Genomic DNA, 20,926 nt, shown 5'->3' with positions numbered 1-20,926 from the left:
GTTTACTACCAGAGTGAGGTATGGGGGTTTGGAGGAAGATGACCAGGATCCGCCGTGGACGCCCTGAACAGGGCTAAAAGCACAGTGCTGACGCAGCATAATAACCTGAAGAAAATACCCCATCTTTTTTCTCATTACATATCAAAATAGCAAGAATGAGTGACCGTTTCCCTTTGTGGGATTGTGTAGTCCTTACAAATGACGAGAGCCCAGGAAATGTGGCCTTCTCTGTAGTGTGGCAGCAGAATCAGCTTGGGAACAAAAATGGAGTTGTAGAGCCAGATCCCAAAGACGGCGCCGACGCATAGCCAGCCCGCGGGGTCGACCACAAAGTGCAGTCCGAGTTTCATGGCTGCTGCTGCACCTCCAGGGAGACAAGGATGAGGTCTAGCAAAAGAGGAGGCGATCAATGACACCATGCACTAACTACACTTAAATGAAGATACTCAAGATTAGTGTCAATGGAAAATGTGGGATTTGTGTTGGTTGACACTATCAAGAATCCCGTTTTTTTTTTTTTTTTCCTTTTCCTTTTATTTTATTACAGGTTTTAAATAGTAGTAAATATGCTTGGAAATTCGATTTCAAATAAATACGTTCATGTTACAGGTATTGTAGTAAATGTTTAGATTTTTCTTTTTTAATAAACAGGTTTACACTTAATAAAATCGGTTTTGTGATTTCATTTCAACACTGCAGATACGACACGAGCTTCACTTGAGAGTGAAAATATAAACATCACACAGTATAGAACGAGTGCCATTTTTCTTAAACATTTTTTGATAGACACTAGCTAGCACATATTATCTCGTAACAACCCCATTGGATTCAGAAAAAAATCTATATATCTATTTCTTCGACGGTGCCCGCTTAGTAACAGATATTCCAACGTCATTTATAAATATTAAAACGTACGTTTTTCCTTATCGTCCGACCCGGCGCAGGTGGATTCGTCAATACTTCCGCGTTCAAGTCTCCATGGGCGGGGCAGGAAGTGTCGGTACAAAATAAAAGCATTCGTTTGGTTACTTCAAAAAGAATATTAAGAAAAGCTTTCGTTCATAGAAGTCGGGGAAGAAATGCTTATAAATAAATGGAGACGATGGATTTCAGGGCCACGCGATCATCATATCATTGTTTTATTACTATCATTGTTAAGTTTTCATCATTTCATCTTTGCAAAAAAAAACAAAACACATTTCAGAAGCTGAGGATTCCCCCGACCCTCCCCCAACCCGCCACTACAGTTACAGTTCGCTCAAAAACGTTTTTTGAAAATCAACGTAAATTACAGCAACGTTAAAACAAAGCAAAATAATGCGAGATAAAATCAAAAAAAAAAAAACCCTGAAAGTGATAATATACAGCAACAGCCAGAATAATCATTAGAATCGTACCCAGCACCTTAATACAATGATCAAGTGTGAAAGAAAAACTGACTTTAAAACTCAAAAATAGAAATAAAATAAACACAGTGTGTCATCATTTTAGAATGAAGTGACCGACCCTTGTCTCATTTCGACCCCCCCCTCCCCCCCAATGTGTGTGTGTGTGCTGCTTCATCAAGCTGGACGAGCATAAAGAAAGATATTAAAGTTGGGACTTTCGAACATGAAATGTGCTGTGGTTGTAGGGGAGGGGAGGGGGGGGGGGTTAAAAAAAAATAAAACCGTACAGGCAGGAGTCATCAGCGTCACTAATAAGAAGTCCTCAATTTGGAGGTTTGCTGATGAACTTTTCTGACAAGTGTGTCAAAAAGGTGCACGACACCGAACGAAGGCAGCAATGATATCACCTGACATGACCCCATCGAAAGGAAAACAAGAAAAACCACACACATTTTACAAATCCCAAATCATTAGAACGACACCAAAACCGTATTGTCGAATCCAAAGCACATGAGAGTAATTCGGTGACCGTTCTGACACTTGTGTGTTTCGCTCTCTGGGACCAGTCAAATGAGGAGGTTGAGTGTGTAAGGAGGGGAGGGGGGGGGGGGGGGGGGCAGGTGTGTTAGACAGTCACCCCCCTTTTCCAGTGCACTACTGTGTTGAGGAAAAATAAAAAATAAAAATAAAATAAGAGAAGTTGAAAACACATTTTGTTTCGGGCATTAACTTCAAGTCCAACTGGCCTGATCTGACCTGACACAAATCAAGAGGTGGGGGTGGAAGGTCTAGTTTGAGCAGGCGGTGAAGAAGGCAAAAGCATTTGTGTATGCGATGTGTGTGTGTGTGCATATGTGTGTCTCTGCACGCACAAGAGAGCCCTGGCTCGGTCCGCTCATCCGTTTTGCAAGAGAATCGGCAAACTCCAGCAAAATAAGGCTCCGCATTTCATCACATAGTTTCAGCCGATCCTTCAAAGAGAATGTCCCGCCCCAAAGTGTTTGGGGGAAAAAAACCCCCCAAAAAAAAAACTAAAGGATTGTGCTGAGAATAAATAGCAAGAAAGTGGTAAGAGCGCCGAGGTGAGGATTCGACATGCAGTGGAGTGGTGACGGAAAGAAAATGCCTTGGAATCAAAATCTGGAGAAAGAAAGAGAACTATCCCTGCTTCAAACCACTGGTGTTACTCAAAATGGACCCCCACCCCACTCAAGACCTCCATCCATCCATTCACTCATCCATCCATCCATCCATCCATCCACGCGGCGTCCGTCCCGTCCGCTCACAGTTTGAGCTCGTTGGCGATCTTGGACGCAATGTTCTTGAAGGCGATGGATGTGCCCGAGATGCGCTTGAAGCGCACGCCGTTGAGGGAGAGCCGCGGCAGCTTGCACACTTCCATCTCCCACTGGACAAAGTCGTCGCGCGCCGGGTTGCCCGACATGCACAGCAGCATGTAGCGCTCGCGCAGCTCGTATGCGCAGCTGTTGGAGTCGAGCACCTTGCGGATCTCGCGCATCATCTCCGTGGGCTCCATGGACGACGTGGTCTTCATGGACCAGGTGAAGCGCAGCGAGCGCGGCTTGGCCGAGTCCTTCTGACCGGCGATGGCGGGAGGCGTGCCCGTGCCGCCTGCAAGGGGGTGGGGGCGAGAAGACACCCCGTTGAAATGGCACAGTACACTCGACGTCTTCCGGGCAAGTCCAATGATAAATAACGCTATTCTGATTCTAACATACCAGTGTTACCAGATCCCGGTGAGGAATTATTCTCGTCATTGTTGGACGAGGAGGAGAGAACGCCGCCGGACGTCTTCTCGGACTTGTCCACGTTGCTGCTCAGCATGGACCTGCGGACGGAGGGGGTAGAATTATTCCAAAGATGGAGCCTGAATAAAGAGGGAGGAGGAGACGACGAGGACGACGAGGACAATGAATGAAGACGACGACAAAAAAAAAAAAAAAATAAAACAATTAAGTCCCCGTGCGTGTTTGTGTACGCCTCGCACGTGACCGTGGCACACAAACACATTTGGGTACAGGCCAGCCATGATTTTTTTTGTCCCACACGCAGCCGCCCCATAACCATGCACCTCCACACCATCACGCGCGCTACTAATTTCCCATCCTGATTGGTCCAGCACCGTCACCACCCGATTCAAGCCCCGCTCAAAGATCAGCTACTGCGTTAGGCGGCGCTCGCTCTACTGATTGGCGGCGAAGCGAGGCGGGGGCGGCTCGGGTTCTGTAGCTCACCTGCTCCCCTCTTCCCGACCCTCTCCCTCATACGGACTCCTCGGGAGAAATCAACACAAGTTTAGTCGTTTTGGACAGTAATCCTGTCCGCCGGCTCAGAAGACGAGTCTGAGAGTTGACGACAACTCGCCCCACGGTTCTTTGCCAGCAGACTCACCAGTGATGCCAAATGGGCTTGGATATTAATAGGCCGCCATTTAAATTAGCATCACAATATGAAGAACGTAACACACGCAAGGACAAGAAAACAGTATGACAGACAGACAGTTGTTGCTTGTCAAAAGAAAGATGCTTTCGACAAAAAAAACGTGGTCTGGGGAATATCTTGTGCTCCATTTTACATGCGCACTGCGACATGGAGGAAGACGAAATGGGGGAACAAACAATCAATGATAACGAGGTGCCTTGAGAAACAGGCGATTTTCAGATTTTTTTCTTTCATTTTTTGACTTGTGCCGCTGCCAATGTGGAGTAAAATCTTTTCGAATACGTCGAAACGTATTTGGCGCTAAATGCTATCGATTAGCTATCCATCGACTACGCTTTCGCTTTATGAAATGAGGAATTTCTTTAGCCATGTTAGTACATGTTCTGACCATCAGGTGGCACAATGCTCCAGCTACGTAACAAAAGTGTTCTCGATACCCCCCCCCCCCCCAACATAACATGACTTACATCATGCAAATATACACCGTGTGTGTGTGCGGACAGCATTAAGGTCCAGCCAGAGAAAGGTCAAAGCCATCCAATGCTGTTGCTGCCCCTTTTAAAGAAAGGCAGTGAGAGGAAAAGAGCGACAGCGTGCAGGCTCCGGAAAAATAAAAGGCCCATCCCTTCGGGGTCCGCTCCTCCTCTCCACCTCCATCCAGTCTCCCCCAAGTGGGTACGAATCAGAATCAACTAATGACACCAGTCGTGAATTGCGGCCTCTGACCAAGGCAAAGAACACAACATACTGCGAAGATGACAAATCGTTTGGGCTGTTCTCATGTGGAAAGGCTCACACTCTACCTGAAACCTGGAAATGGATTGATTGTGGGGGGGAAGGGGGGCGGGACCGGGACTGGGGGGTGCAGGGGGCAAAGAGAAAGAGGCCTGAGGTGTTATTGTGTTGTGTGATGGTGATGACAGCGAGCAGGCGAGTGAGTGAGTGAGTGAGTGAGTTAGGTGCGTGGGCGGGCGGGCGGGTAAGGAGGGACATTAGTGGCGTGAAGAAACAAAAAATATAAAAGGGCCAAACACAGCTTAACTCAAAACCAAAAGGCTGATAATAAAAAAAAGAAAAAAAAAGGAGGGGGCAGGAGTGACCACAGGAAATCAATCAATAGGAGAAAAGATAAGGCTCAAGGCACAGGTGAAGATTTCAACAGAGCTGCACAAAACACCAAAAGGGGAAGAAATACTGATATGTCAAATAAATATGGAGAGGAGGAAAATACGATATATATCAAGGCTGGATAGTGTACGTTGGGGATGTTGGCCTACCTTCTTGGAAACCTGAACGAGAGATTTCTACAAAAACAAAAAAAAGGGATAAGAAAGAAAGAAAAAAGAAAGAAAGAGAAAGAAACGTGGGTATGAACGTGTGCCGTAATGTCGCGCTGCCTTCTCAAGACAAAAAAAAAAAAAAAAGCACAGGGAAGACATTTGGAAGACCGAAATCATCGGTGGCCCGCGGGGGGGGGGCTTTCATCAAAACCGTTCACGCGTGTCGAGACATTATCGGACGTGCGAGAGGACAAGATTCTTGAGTGCTGACCCTAAAAACAAAGGCACAAAGGACGCCCATCGACAAACACACATTTTCCAAAACAACAAGCTGAGCATACATGCATGCAAAACAGACGTGCGCGTCAACACGCGATGGTCCTCACGCGACCTTCTCAAGCGCAAACGTCTCAAATTGGGCAATTTCACCCCTCGCCCGCCGCCCCCCCCCCAACGACGCTGACGCTTGCAATTCTCATTTCACCCAAAGGCCGGAACGTTTTTTTCTCTCTCGACTCGGTGTCGATAAAATGCAGAGGAATGCGATCGTGTTAAAGCTAAACTCTGCTGCCTCAACTTTCTTCCACGGTGACAAGTTGTCACGCGTGTCCACGCTTGGCGCTATTAATAGTTGCAGGGAAAGTGAGCTGCGGTGTAACCATGGATACCGTCGCCACGGCGTTACACCGGCTCCGAGCGCCTGTGCCGCCGCCCCCACGTCGGATGGTTCTTTTGCCACGGCGCTCAAGGACTTCCTTTGATTTGAGCCTGCGCTTCCCGTACCATCCTCGCCTTCATCTCGCTTAACGACAACGTGGCTCCTTGTGGCTTTTTTAGCTCGCGTCAGTCAGAGAGATGAATTTCTAAATTAGAGTATCCCATTGATTGATAGTGAACAAACGGTAAGTCATTTATGTGATCTAAAGTCCTGTAAGATGAAAATATACGAAATGTGTTCTTTGATGAATGAGAGCCAATATTAGCGCCAATAAACCGTTTTACCACTAGGGGCGGAGCTAGACCCTTCTCATTGAGGTGACACAAAGAAAATGCCCAACACACTCCGAATCAAGCAGGAACCCATCAAGGTAAAAATGTCAATTGTCACAGGCCGCCATAGTTTGCGCCACAGAATCGTGTTAATCAGAATCTTTCCTTCGATGTGAGTAGGGAGTTTTATAGGTACATAAAAAGAATAAACGTCATAATAAGTTATTAATAATTGTAAGTCAAATCAAAAGGGTCATATTTGTTTCGCTTTCTCTCACTCTAAAACTGCTTCATTTCAATCTACACATTTTCTTCGTCATTGACCAAATTCGGAGTGGAAATACAAAATGTGACATTTCAAAATGAATCGGAGCTGAATAAGTCCATTAAAAATAAAGTCAACTTTTGATACGGCGTTGAAAATTCCACCTCGCTCGCCTGTCGCGCGGCTTCCTTAACGGGTGGCAACGCGAGGCCGCGTAATTAGCCGCGATCCGATTTGAAGCGTGCGCCACGAGTCAAGAGTGGAAGTGCCTGGACGCAAAGCCGCAGCGACTCCTCGCTGGTCAAATTATAGAGGAGATCCCGCCGCTCGGGTGGCTCTCCCTTCCAACGTTTCGGCAAGAGCGCGGCGACGGGCACGGACGACATTGGCGTACGGTAGGTGGTTCCTCGGAGGAAATGAGCACATGAACTGACATGTAACGTCAACCTAGTTATTTTCTGCTCGGTCTGAAACCTCAAAGGGCCCAAAAAAGGCTCAGGCCGTACGCGGCTGCTATCGCAGCGAAGTTTATTTCTGTCACGCTCGTCCGCACAAGGAGAACTCTGAGCTCCTGTCATCAACTGCCACGTCCGCCGCTCTTCAGCGGCCTTACGCCCTTTCTCGCGAGCGCTCGCTTCGGCGCCGCTCACCTGCGCACAAACTTTGAGGTGAACTTGCTGAAAATGCCGGTGGCGCCGTGCGTCCTGCGGGCCTGGCTGTTGCCGTGCGATAGCGACGGCGAGGCGGGCCCGCCGGGGTAGGCCGAGCCCTGCTGGTCCCGGGCCCCCCGCTGCTGGCCGGCGTGGAACGTGCTGCGGATGCCCACCCCCCGGGAGAAGTTGGTGCGGTCCGTCACTGCGGCGCTGCTGATGTTGTGGGCCGACGGGGAGGCGCCGGGCGCCCGCTGAGGTGGGCCGCTGCGGGACAAAGCGGAGAGAGGAGTGGGTGAATCACGCCAGGAAGGCCCAGACAGCCCGAGAAACAAGAACCGAACCATTGCTATTGTGACATGAGAAATAGTATGGAAGGTGTGTTTTTAAATTGCCTGGATACAAAAACAGCAATCTTCGGGATTGTCAAATTGCAGTCTCTATGGAAAAGCGAGTCGTGATTGTATTTGAATGAGGAAACCTAGCACAGCACTGACAGAATTCAACTGTTCGCCAATGACAGGAATAGCACTTCCAGTGTGCACACCTTGGCCACCTGGGGGCAGTATACAACTATATGCTAGTTTAGACGCCTCAACTCCTCTTAGCTCGTCTGTACGCCGCTGATATTGGTGGTTCTTTGCAGGGGGATAAAGAATACGACGTGCACAGTTGCTGCACAGTTTGTGTCCAATCCGTGCGGCGACACAGATGCTACTTAGCGTTAGCATTGAGCGATGAGGTTGTGTTGGAAACACAAGGTGTCTTTGTATTATGTTACGTTTGGCAGTAAATGTCAACTGGGAGTCGCAATAAGCAACTTAAAGTCTTTGTCGAAGTGCCCTTATAATGAAGTGAATTGTGGAGTTCACCGCCACCTTTGAGAGTCGAGTTCCTCGTATAAAGTATACATCGGTGGCTAAAATGCTCTTTTGGGCTAATTGCTATTAGTCATCATATTGTAATCTCCATTCAATCATCATGAGTAAACCAACCACGGCAAACCTGGCTCTCTCAAGGAGCAGAACCAGTGCTCCCAACCGGTTCCGAACAAGCCAAGCTTATTTGCAAGCGGGTCGCACGCAACGTAATGAGCTGACAAAAGCCGGCGAGCGCTGTAGAGGGCCACCTTGACATTTGCTCCCCGTGTTGCCGTTACTAAAACTGTATATATTGAATATTGCGGAAATATCAAGGTGGCCTACAATTACAGCAGCAAAGCAAAGTTTAGTATACTTTGGACAATGTGAGATGGGGGGGGGGGAATCAAAGGTGAAGCATTTTGTCTCGGGTGTCCAGGCTTTCTCCTCACGGACCGAGATGCACTCAACATCCTTATGTAATGCTCCAAGGCAATTCTAGATTCAGCACCCACAATGGCTGAGTTCTGCTATTGACCTATAAAATACATCTACACTACTTGATTTGACCTTTTTTTTTAGACTTCCCAAAACTACTGAAAACGTAAATTGCTCTCAAAGTGAATGAAAAACAAAATCAGCCAACAGCGACATGTATCTTAGCGCACGGCATTTGCGCATGTGTGTGTGCGCGCGTTTTTGGATGAGAGACTTGCCTGGGCCGCGGTGCATGCAGGTCAGTGGGGTATGGATGATTGGAGGAGGACAAGGACTTGCGGTGGTGAGGACGTGAGGATGAGGAGGAGAGGACGGCGGCGGCTGAGGCAGTGGAGGCGCGGGAACCCGGAGTGTTTAGGCTGGGAGGGACAAGGTGAGGACAAGACACACACACAGGCGGTTGTATGTGGGTGGGCAGGGCAGTGAGGTGGAGCATGGTTAGAGGCGGCACAAATTCAAACACACTAAATGAGAAGGGAGGGAGGGAGGGAGGAAGCATATCGCAATTTATTTCCAAGAATGGCAGGCAAATATTCTTTATCCTCTCACGGGCTCTTGAGTATTCAAAGTTGATCTAAGACTTTTGAAAAAAATGATAATTTTTCATTATAAACGAGTGTAATAGTTGACACCACTGTAACCGTTATGAAACGTTTTTAATCATTGATTACATCATCTTTAGTGCATTAAGTGTCCTTAAACGTGAATAGTTGTTGCTGCTGAGTGAGATTTCGGTGCTTTAAAATATTTAAAATAGAAATATCAAAATATTTTTAGTCATAATTAGAATATCAATCGCTCTTAAACTTTGCTAAAAATCTGCCTTTTAACTGGTCGTCTTCAAAATAAAAAAGTGCGCTCTGGCTGCAGCGGGACCACGCACCGCCACGCCACAGGGTGAGCCCTCATTGGCAAGAAAGGGAGGAACAAAGGAAAAGGGGCAGAAAGCAAACCAACAAAATATTGGGGAGTAAGTGAGGAATGGGGGCGAGGATGAATGATGAAAGCCGAAAGCGGTGGATGAATAAATCAAGTGATTCAACTGAGCCACTTGTTTGTTTTGGCAATAGCGGGCAGTCCGTTCGAGACTGATGATGAGCGGAACACGTCACGGAGCAGCAATTGCGGCTTTCTTGTTGAATGCTTGTGAAAATGATGACCATCTGTGAGCTTGCTGCTCGAATGATGCTACGGGCAAAAGCGGCTCGCGTCTAGGAGTGGCTAAATCAATCCCGCCCGCCGCTGCTCTGCTGCAACCGGACGGCCGAGCCATTGAGGTCATTTGTAATCTACTGGAGCGTTGGCCTAAATGCTTAGGAAAGCCCGGGCTGATGTGCTGGGCTGAACTTCCTCAAAAGAAAAGCAAAAAGTGTTCTTCGTGTGTACCTGTCCTTGCCGTTCTGGATGCCCTGGCCCAGCGTGGCTCTCTCGGACAGAGGAGAATTCCGACTGCGACCCGTGCCAGTCGACAGGATGCTATTCTGAAAACATTCATGGGAGGAATTACTAATCGGTCTGGATAAATAATCCGGAATTATTTGTCATTCGGGCGGGCGGACGGAACATCTACGACAAAGGTCGCCAATGTCTCGCTTTCATCATTAACCAGGTTAATTACTGACTTCCGTTTTGATCTTTGGAACGGATCATCTGATAAAATACAGCCAGCGTCTGCCTTTTCCAGATTCCCCCTTTCAATATCAGGTTCAGTACACGTAAATGTTTTGGCCTTGGTCCTACGCTAACGTTAAGTCAAATGGACCTCATGTACTTGGCTGCTCTTTCAGCTCAGGTGAAACGTCGATTTGCCAACACGTGCACGGCACTTCTTAAATGAGTCAAATCCAGATTGCATTTGACCAATTGCTTAGCTGCGCCATAAAGCAGAGGGAGCAATACATTTGCCAATGTGGCGGTGAAAATACACTGGAGCTCACGGTGGAGGGCGTGGCGCTCTTCTTGCGGTCCGAGGGAACCAGCGGGCTGGCCGGCACCTTGTTGGTGGAGCTGCCGGATGAGCTTTTCCTGCCTGAATCCTCTCCGGCGGTCCGGTTGTCCGCTTGCCCCCCTCTCTTGGAGTGCGATGAGCCTGGAGAGGAGATATTGCGCTCAACGTCTCGGCAGAACAAAACGCGTCCGGTGGGGAACGCCACGTTTGGAACGCGAGGCGGGCTCACCCTGGTCAGTAGCTCTGCGGTTTTGAGCCTTCTGGTTGGACGATACGCTGCGCTGTACCTGAGAAAAATGGGAATGGCAATGAGGTGGCTTGCACGCTGACGTGCAGGTGAGTGTTGTGGGAAGGCTGACGATGACACCGCCGTGGCCCGTCGTCATCATCATCTATGGCGGCGGCTGACGGGCCACAATTCAGCGGCTATTGGTTAGTAATGGCTCCCATTGTACCTTGTGTGGCGGGGAGGGGGCATTTATGTTGCTTACATCACTTCCGGGCCGGGGCTTGATACCGCCCTCATCCAGCTGAGAAGCCAAAGACAGAAAGCAAATGCTGACAACGTGTTCGTGTCACATACAGACCCAAAAATAAATATCATAAATAAAACAAAAGAATTTAATCTAATAATAAATTGGTAAATAAATAAATGGGCAAATAAATCAACACTCGGAGTTCCTATAATCCAATAGCAGGTAGGTAGCCATCACGTCGTTGTACTTCTGATTCACCACCGAGTCCTGGATCTCCTCCTGAGAGAAGCCCATCTGCAGCATAATGTCTTGGCACGCACAGCACATTTCAACGTTAGACTTGTGATGGATCGCCGTGGTGTTTGGAGCTTGTCAGGCGCGTGCGCGCGCACCTGTCCTCCTGGGGTCCTTGTAATCTGGTTGGGGTTCGATGTAGGGTTTGAGTTCCTCCTCCTCGTGTCCCACATTCATCCATCGGTCCCTCATGATCTGCTGCTGGGAGAAACATGGCACCAAAAAAAACAAAAAACCTCAAACAAACGCATGAGCAAGCGACGTGACGTCAACGACGCCCGCTGCTTTCGTGTACCTCAAGGCTGCCTCTTTTGGAGGGGTTGAGAATGAGGAACTTTTTCAGCAAGTTCTCGCAGTCGGTGGACATGTAGAAGGGAATCCTGTATTTACCGCGCAGAACTCGCTCTCTCAGTTCCTGTTGGAGAAGGAGGCGCAACGTCATTGGGATAAACACTCACGTACAGTAGGTCATTTTGTAGGCAACTTTTCTTTTTTTCTTTAAATAAAATGGACTAGAGTAAATATTCTCGACTGTGTTTAATCTGGTTTTCCTATTTCTATTTGAAAAGACAGCGCTACTTTCCTTCTTCAAAACACAACTGTCCTTTTAACCAGCCCGACTGGGCTAAATCAAAGCGAGTAATGTCGGTCGGTCGGTCGGCGAGGCAGCGAAACGGCAAACTTGCTAAAGCTAGCTACTTCACAGGAACGTTAATACCGACATCACATTCGGTATCAGATCGCCCACCCAAAATGTGTCTGCGCTTCCACGATGAGTCACGCGGGTCGGCACGACGGGCGGCGTTAAGAAAAGCGCGATGCGTCCTCTCGCACCGATACCATTCTTAATAGATAGTCCTTGCTCAAACTGGTGCGAGCCAGAAAGACAAATGCTACAGCCGCCCACACTAAACACTGCGCGGCTTATATAAGACGCGGATCCACACGCATACGGAGGAGCAGTCTGCCGCGCCTCACCTTGAGATTCTGCCCGTCGAAAGGCAGGGAGCCGCTGACGAGCGTGTAGAGGATGACCCCCAGGCTCCATACGTCCACCTCGGGCCCGTCGTACTTCTTGCCCTGGAACAGCTCCGGCGCGGCGTACGGCGGGGAGCCGCAGAAGGTGTCCAGCTTGTTCCCCAGTGTGAACTCGTTGCTAAAGCCAAAGTCGGCAATCTTGATGTTCATGTCGGCGTCCAGGAGCAGGTTCTCTGCCTGCGGGCGGGCGGGCGGACAACAGGAAGCCATTCAAATGGGAGGGGGATGGATTCAATCATGTGGCAGCCTGCCTTGCTTGAGTGCGTCAGAAATATTGTGTGTTGTCACCTTGAGGTCTCTGTGTACTATACACTTCTGATGGCAATACTGCACTGCTGACACAATCTGGGGACAGAGAGCGGAGGGAGATTACACAAGAAAAACACAATTAGGAGGCGACTGTAAAATTACGTTTTAGGTGGGGGTGGCTTGTGTGTGTTTTTTATTTTTTTTTTAAATCGCCGAACCCCCACTCGCATGATGGAGAGAGCATGACCTCGCTCTTAGACAGGGGCAAGCCGAGACACGCGACATTGTGATCTTCAATTGAATATTGTTATTTAGCGAGGATCACTCGCGTGCACGTTCGGACACGAGGTAGCGCTTTTTTCTTTTTTAATGCAAATTTGTTTTTTGTTTTTAAACTTCAAAAGATCTAAAGTTGCTTTCAATGCTGCTTTGTCTATACGCGATTCAAATGGGCAACATGAAGTACCTCGCGTTAAGGCCGAGCGATGCGCAGGGACGTTCCTACCTGTCGGAATTTGGCACGGGCTTCTTTCTCCTTCATCCTGCCGTGGGCCACCAGGTAATCAAACACCTCTCCTGCAAGACGATCAAACAATGAGAGCTCCGACCTGTACCCGTCATGTGACAAAAAACGCTTCCGGCATGACCCGCTCACCTCCACTGGCGTACTCCATGACCAAGTACAAAGTCTTTTCGGTCTCGATCACCTCGAAGAGCTTAACTGGTGGCGGAGGAGATGTGAAACGGAGCGTGAGTGCCCTTCATTTGCAGCTTTTTTTTTTTTTTTTCTGTCCCTTTAGACTCACCTATGTTGGGGTGGTTCAACATCTTCATGATCCTCACCTCCCGGAAGAGCTGGCAAACAAACGCATGCGCGCACGCGCAGCTGGGTCAAACGGCGCCCCTGACTAAATAAACAACCATTTTGGAATTTGCATGTGCCCGCCATTAGAAAGTCCGTGGATACGCTGCACGTGGTCGGCAGGCCCTTCATTAGGGCTCAACCGTTCTAAAAATAATCAAAAGGCTATTTGTTTTTCCTCAGTCGTGCGACTGCCACAACTTTTTCCAAGGTCTTACAAGCAGAAGCGAAGAAATCTTCTGTATTGCGATAAACCGAATGGGGATGGGGGGGGATGTTGAACGAGTGGCAGTTATGTGGCAACGCGGCAGTGGTTCTGCATTTGGATTTGGCTTGACGCGTGCCTCGTGCGTGCGTGCGAGTGGACAGACCCCACCCAGTCACGATCAAAGGAAGTAATTGCATCTTATTTCCCGTCATTAAAACTCATTGAAAACTGGGCTGCTCCACAGAAGCACAGTAAGGAAGAGCGCGAAGGAGAGTGGGGGACTGAGTATTTTTCTTCTTCAACAATACGAAGCTGCCCGTGTGTGTGTGTGTGTGTGCGCGGCCCACCTTTTGCAAACTGGAGGAGTTCAGTTGAGTCTTATCAATGATTTTAACAGCCACCTGGGAGGCAAAAAGACAACATGAATTGTGGCACGTTGTCAAGTGACACTTTATTGGCGATAGCACGACGGCAGCAGACGTCGGTTGCCTAACGGGGGGGGCGGAATTCAGACGCATGCAAAGATCGCCGGCACGGTACCAAACCAGAGAGGGAGCGACAAAACTGAAGCAAAAATAGAGAGTTGGAGGGGTGGGGGGGATTGTTTGGTGAGAACAAAGACTCGACGACAATGGAGTGCTTTCTTTCTCGCGGTTCTCTCGAGTCCTCCGACTCGCCCTTGTTTTTCCACTTTGCGTGTGCGCCGGGGAGTCACGTGGAGCGTTATCCGAGTGTCAGGCAGGGACCTGTCACACATTGACAGAGCCCGCCCACGTCCCACCTAACCCACGTGTTGACTCGGGCCAAAGAAGGAAGACAAAAGCGAGCTCATTTTTTTTGAAGAGCTTCTATGGTCTGCGAGATCCACATGACCTTTGTCCTTAAGGAGAACTGTAGCAGCACAAGGTGTCACAGTGGCCTGCCTACACAACATTGCTCAATTCCTGGCAGATAAGAAAATGGCACATTTTTGGTTTCTTTTTCCTCTGCTGTTAAAGGGGCAGTCGTCAAAAAAGTGGTAGTAGCCCTGACGAGGATTTTCCTGCTTAATTCCCAATGCACAAACACAACATGAATCAGATATGACGAGATCTTTTTGAAACGAATCGGATGATTAATCCAAATTTTATTTTTTTATTTCTATATTTTTATTGATGTATATAGTTTATTATTTTTTTTTTTTTATGAATTAAATATCAGTATATCCAAACTTTATTTTGCCAAATGGAAAAGCCACACGGGTCCGAGCCGACTGCTCACAAGGAGCGAGTCTACTTTCAGTTAGTGACGTCTACCTCCTTTCCGGTGAGGACGTGGCGGGCCAGTTTGACTTTGGCGAAGTTGCCCTTGCCGATGGTTTTCAGCAAACGGTAGTTGCCGATGTGCGGCTGCTCGTCCGACGTGGTGGTGGCGACGGAGTTCCGACATCGCGACATGCTGGAGCGACCGGACGACGACTTGGAGTCCTGTCGAGTCGGGAGAAATCAGACAAGAAGAAATCAGACCATTTTGGCAAAAACACTTCCTGCGTGCCAACACCGAGCCCAATTAAACGAGCGAGCAGGAAATGCAGCTCGGAGAACGCAAACGTCCACAATGTGCCAAATGCCGACCAGGTTCGCTGTGGTTTGTGAGCAGACAGGTGAGGAGGGATCGCAGCAACTAGCGATTTGATTTGCGCCATCAACAAATTCGAGGCTCGCCGGGTGGCGCGAATCAGCCGCGGGCCGCAAGCGAGACGTGTCGGGAAAAGCGAGCGTGATGATGACTTTGTTGTGTTGGCCCGCTTCAATTTGAACGTGTGTCCGTCTGCCCCCTCACCAAGTGGAACGCGAGCGCTTCGACTTGATCGCGACGGGTTTAATCCGGGAGCCGAGATCCTTATGTGTGGGGGCGGAGCAAAATACTTTTATCTTTGCACGGCCAGGGAGTGACAGACAGACAATGTCATCGTGAACACAAAGGCTACGTTCACATTGGAGATCTCTTCAGATTTTTATTTTGGCCACATAAGACCTGTAACTAATTATTTTTGAACGTTTCATTTCCGATTCTTTCGATGGAAGACAGACTGCCTGCCTGCCTGTCGCCGTGTTGTATCAAAACATGAAAGAAATGCAGACAGAAGATACGATTCAAGAACGGTTCCGTTTCAATTTGATTCGGTTCGAGTCCGTTCGGTTCGCTGCGGCTTCGTTCGAGAAGGTATGACGACAAAGAGCTTCTTGTCGTCATCTTACGATATGAATTCACTTCATTACCTTCGCCTTTGTCCAAATCATTTTTTTTCGATACGCTGAGTGAGATATGCTACGAGTGGAAGGATTTGATTCGTTTGGCTTTGATTCAATGCTAACGCGGCCGGGTCGTTCGGTTTTGTCCTTCTGTAACCGCTGGCGAGTGTGCTCGTTTTGTACTTTTGACTGTTTGAACCGTTCAACGGAAGGCTGCACAGCTCTTGACGGAACGGAATGACACGAGAGTGGGCATTTGCTCCAGCGGAATGACAATAGCTGCAGGAAGAAAGAGAGAGAAAGAGCGAGCGAGACACGCCGATGACACGTGAACGTGAAGCACGCGCATTGGCGCCGCAGCTCAAAAGAAATTCTTCATCCATTGAAGCCGCGCGCAATACTTCCTCGGCCTTAATACGTCGGCAGGCGGCCGGGCTGTCAGGTGCTCGCTAACCCAGATCAGACTTGTTGAAGCCATTCACAAAATTTCAACATGAAATTGGGTCATGTGAGGAAACAACGGGAGACATTGTGGTGCTTTTTGCAGGGCACAATTCATTTTGCGCTGATTGAGGCCGCGAGAGCGCAGCAAGGACTACTTTCCTCAGCGCTTAACGTGGTATTTGATGGCGGCCGGGTCTATTTCGGTGTACTGATTCTGCCTTCATTTTTGGGCAGCTGCAGGATAAGCCCCAACCCCCCCGCACACACACACACTCGTAAACTTTGTGACGTGAGCTTTTTTTGGGCTACACATGAAGTGTGACTTCACAGAGCTGTAATTGCCATAAGGCGGCTAATTTTTTTGCTAAACAGGATCAATCAAAGTGTCGGAATCGAAAAGTGGCCCATCATCCTGCCTGCCTGTGGAATTTGTCTCTCTCCGAGTTCCAAACTAACGCCGTTCTCATTTTTTCCCCAACGTTATGAAAAGCATAAATAACCCTTCAATCACATTTCAGCATCTTTGTGTTTCATCAAAATGTTCCTTTCCAAAACCAAGCAATCGGCCGGCTACCTGGAAAATGCCCATTTCCAAAAGGTAAGCGAGCGTGACTTGTCAAGTCACGATGTTCACGTCTGGGTCAAGTTGAGCCAAGTCCAAGTCAGCCAGAATCTTTTGTCATTTTCAGCAAGGCTACTTCCTCGTCCTTGGAGGTCAGCCCAAGCCAGCACAATGCGGACTACTACGGATAACTTCCTCGTCGCCCTCGCCGGTGTTGACGCTTTGTCTGCACATGCAAGTGTTTGCTTTTCTCACTCCCTGAATGTAAACAACGGCAAATGCAACAACAACAAAATCGGAGCAATGCCAGCTGCAATTGGCGTCAGTTGGGTGTGAGTGGGCTGTTGAACCGGGCTGCATGTGAGTTGCGGCGCGGCACAGCGCAGCATGACGCTGGAAACGATACGCTCGGCCTACGGGACTGCGCCGACCAATCGCGCTCGCCGAATCTGGCTTGGGCAGAGTGACTGAATTCAAGCCAGGAAGCACAGAGGAGTCGGTCAAAAAAGTCATTCTGACTGGTCAGAAACAAAAAGTGAGATTGGGAGCAGAGGAAAATGATTACGCCATTGACAAAATGTGTCCGCTTTTACTATTTTATGCGCTCTATATTTTTTTGGAAAAAAAAAAAAGACTGCAATGACCAAAATCATTACTATAGTAACATTACCACAATTCATGTCGTGTGATTTTCATGGTGTCGCGCTGATGTCCATGTTGCTTGAGGATTAGAACAAATGGCCAGCGAAATAACTCAAATTTCATCAGAATTGAAACGTGCCAAGATAGAGAACGACATCAGCGACGCTTCAAATGGCACGAGGCGGCGCTCCATCGCAATCGGTGCCACATTTCCCTGCCTGGTTCGCCTGACTGTTTTTGCTGGCCAATCATGTGCACAAAATCAACATTGAGCCACTTCAACTTTTTTTCCCATGGCAACGGTGAAGGCACAATAGCGTGGCGGCGGAGGGAAGTCCGCGCTTGTCTAAAGGCAGGTCGGCGGCGCGCAGCCGCACCTTCCAGCTTCCTTCTGCTCAACTGGAAAGGCTTGTTTTACACTCTCTTTTAGACAATCACACACACACACACGGACGGACGGACGGAGCACAAGGCCCACGCCTCGGCGCAGCACCTGTTCATTATAGGGCCGCTGACACGGCTCATTCAATTAAAATGTCATTCCAGTCAAGCTAAAGGAGGGCTACCGTGCGCCAGGGTGGGAACCCAAAGTCAATGTGTGTGAGAGGCGGCTTCTCTGTTGCTAGGACCCCCATCTAGCGCCATCTCTCTGTCTCTCCCCGCTATTCTGCCTAGCGACAGCGCCTCTAAAAGAGCAAGACCAAATTCACAGATTCCTGGGCGGAACAGCGGCGCGTTCGCTACGGACCGTCATGCTCGCGCGATGACTCACTCTCAATGGGCGCACAAAGGATTTAAGAAAAGAAAAAGATGGGGGGGGGCAAAAAAAACAATGCAGCTGTGATTTTAACTTTTGCAGCAATCAAAGAAGAGTGGAAGTCAAAGCGGGTCCCGCTCCTCTTCTAAATGGCAGTTCAATTGGAACGAGTGGCTACATAATGACTCGTTCAAAGCCACGGGCTGCCGCGCGGCTACCGCCAAGGCTGACGTCAGGGCAGACCTGTATTTCGAGCTCCGTTGGTCTCTCCAGGGACACGCGGGGGAACATCGTCAAACAGGAAATTCTGTATTACCTCACGCCCGGACACCAAATATTCAACGACTGAGCTCACTTGAACTTGGTTGCCACCGGTGTTGCTAACCAAAATGGCAGCACCAAACGATGCTGTTACGGGTCATAGCAAATATGGAAATTGGAATGACATTTCCATTGTTCTGTATCTACCAAAACTTGTGCTAAACACAGGCATACACATTTGGGCCGTGTTGGTAACGTGTGATATGGGAGCCTCTTTTTTTTTTTTTAGGCCTCATGACAACTTTTCTTCAATCGTGATTAATTAGTGACTTTTCACCGCCAACGAGGACAACGTGATGGCGTCGTGCTTTTGGAGTGCGCTGGGATATTTATTTGACAGTGATTCCGTAGATTAAAACCGGGTCATCGACAGATGCCAGTTTGGCTCCATTTGGGGCTTTTTTTTTTTTTAAATTTGAGTTGCTCTAGTCAAATTTTGCTCACTTTTCCGTATAGCTCAACTTCTTCGCCGTCTTTTTTTTTTTTTTCCCACAAGACAAAATGGTTGACATTTCTTTTGCGAACGGCGATATTTACAATAACCGATGATGCTATTTTGGGGGATGTCGACGAACGGTAACCGCAAGGGAAAAGGTTAGAATGCGATAGAGGCTCAATGCAAATTTAAAAAGCCTGGACATCTGACAAAAGTTAAAAATACATATCTCCATTTATAGAGAGCACTTTTAGGGTGAGCGCATGCGTCCTTGGGGTATTTTGAGACCTGACGGCTTCGAAACGTAGTTTACCGATAGTAACACAAACTTTGGCTAAGTTGGCAGCCAACAATACGTAATGGACAAACGGACAACCAAATACAGGCCCGTTGTTGAAAACTATCAACAAATGGGTTCATCATGTAAATCGAGGTTTTACATTTTTGGACTTTAATGTCTTTCAAACATTTACTGTAATTGTGACTTTGTGATTGCAGCAAATGGTGCCTTGCGTACAGATTTTGCTTAGTCACAATATGTGAGGTCCGTCTCGTTTGGAAAAATCAGCCATTAACTTTATGACCTGGGAGTGGAAGGATACGCCTGTGTTCTCACACAGATCATTTCGGTGAGGGAACAGGAAGTGCTGTGCACTCGAGCCACTCTTGCTAGTCTGTAAACAAACGCCGAGTGGCTCGGCATCCGGCGATGGACGCCTTGGCTCAAAATATACGTTTGTGCTACTTACTTAAATATATAAGTGCAGTCTCAAAAGAACCTTCCTGATGCAGTCAAAGTGATTCAGTTTCAGACAAGAACTTTCATTTTGGAGCATCCTTAGGTTCGAAATCAATTTTAGATCTGGTATGTGGTCTTGTTTGGGCTCTCGGCCTTTTGAAACGGGGATCGCGAGGTTTGTAACTCGGACCGATTCTCTTTGCATTAAGGGGCTGGTTGATAATTGGATTTTCCCCGACTATAAGACTCTAACTATTTTATTATCAATCACAGGAAAAATAAACTTGTATCACAGGAATCTGTTTTTACAAAGACAACAAAGCGTTGATGTTGCACCTTTTCTGTTGCATTTTCCCAAAAATAAAAAAGCAGTGCCAAGAAGAAATTGCGTGGCTGTATTTGGCGCACTTGAGATATGTTGACTACATTCATTTTTCGTGATCTTACCTGCCCAGAATTTTCAATGACTTGCACGAGTGGGGTCCTTGTTGACATTTTGGCTTGACTTGAAGTGGGTTGATGATGTTGCTGCAAAAAGGCGCAGAGGCGCAGTGACCCAAAAGCGACTCTTCAGTACATTTAAGCTCGGTGTGGGGACGAAGTAAAAAAAGAGCCCCAGTGCTAGCCCGCTAGCAACACGTCAGATAGCCCGTGAATCAACAAGTTGGATCCCACATCGGCGGCTAGCAGTTAGCTCGCTAGCTCAACTGCACGTCCCATGTTTTGGGGGCACCAAAAATAACAATGCCACTCTGATGAGTCGTGTTTAATGTTACTCTTCAAAAGAGTCACTGGCGACGAAGCAATAAAAAGCTGGCTGATGGGGCTGTTTTCAAAAGAAGGTCCAACTAGGTGGCTAGCATGCTAAAGCCAGTACGCCGCCGAACGAAGAGACGACAAACGGCCGGTGTGTTTCCGTGAAAAAAATATTTATCACGGGTCTTGTGTTTTTATCGTTTTGTTTTTCGTAAAATAGTTCCGTCAGAGGTTTCAGGGGGGAAAAAAATAATGGTTGAAAGAAAGAAAAAAAACTTCCAGGCCAAAGTTATTCCCGGCGAGGTCCCCGTCCCGACCTTGCCAACTCACACGAAACAATCGTCCCCGGTGAGATTTCCAGAGTGGAGTATCCAAAGAAGAAAAACTCCAGCGTGGTGAAACGCTAACATGGCCCAGTTGAGGGTTTGGTTTTCGTCTGCTTTCTGTTTTCCCTTCTTTCTTTTTTTTTTTTTTTTTTAGCCATCGAGCTAGCCCGACTTTCCTTTCAAGGCGGAGCTAACTGGGCTAGTTCGCTCGCCGCTACGCTAGCGCTTCAGCGGCCACAA

General features: G+C 48.1%; 1 protein-coding gene and 1 long non-coding RNA gene across 2 annotated transcripts; both read right to left on the bottom strand.

Annotated features, from left to right (window-relative positions):
* Positions 1-20: 20 nt before the first annotated feature.
* LOC119128269 lies at positions 21-1,013 on the bottom strand. The gene is made up of 3 exons (XR_005098954.1): positions 916-1,013; positions 197-387; positions 21-105 (listed from the first exon to the last, which is right to left on the bottom strand). It is a non-coding gene; the product is annotated as an uncharacterized LOC119128269 (long non-coding RNA).
* Positions 1,014-1,501: 488 nt separating this feature from the next.
* LOC119128264 (serine/threonine-protein kinase MARK2-like) lies at positions 1,502-20,542 on the bottom strand. Its single transcript, XM_037260524.1, has 21 exons — positions 20,052-20,542; positions 14,765-14,935; positions 13,817-13,870; positions 13,206-13,254; positions 13,055-13,120; positions 12,905-12,975; positions 12,439-12,495; positions 12,091-12,327; positions 11,408-11,527; positions 11,211-11,310; positions 11,015-11,126; positions 10,798-10,900; positions 10,572-10,629; positions 10,332-10,483; positions 9,781-9,875; positions 8,613-8,753; positions 7,037-7,303; positions 5,129-5,155; positions 3,644-3,682; positions 3,128-3,237; positions 1,502-3,020 (listed from the first exon to the last, which is right to left on the bottom strand). Exons 1-21 carry the CDS (start codon positions 20,097-20,099, stop codon positions 2,671-2,673), a joined length of 2,427 nt encoding a protein of 808 aa, XP_037116419.1. The 5' UTR covers positions 20,100-20,542; the 3' UTR covers positions 1,502-2,670.
* Between the last annotated feature and the right edge of the window lie 384 nt (positions 20,543-20,926).

This window comes from Syngnathus acus, chromosome 10 (assembly GCF_901709675.1).
Source record: "Syngnathus acus chromosome 10, fSynAcu1.2, whole genome shotgun sequence".
Taxonomy (NCBI): Eukaryota; Metazoa; Chordata; class Actinopteri; order Syngnathiformes; family Syngnathidae; genus Syngnathus; species Syngnathus acus.
This window is presented reverse-complemented; position numbering and strand designations above follow the sequence as displayed.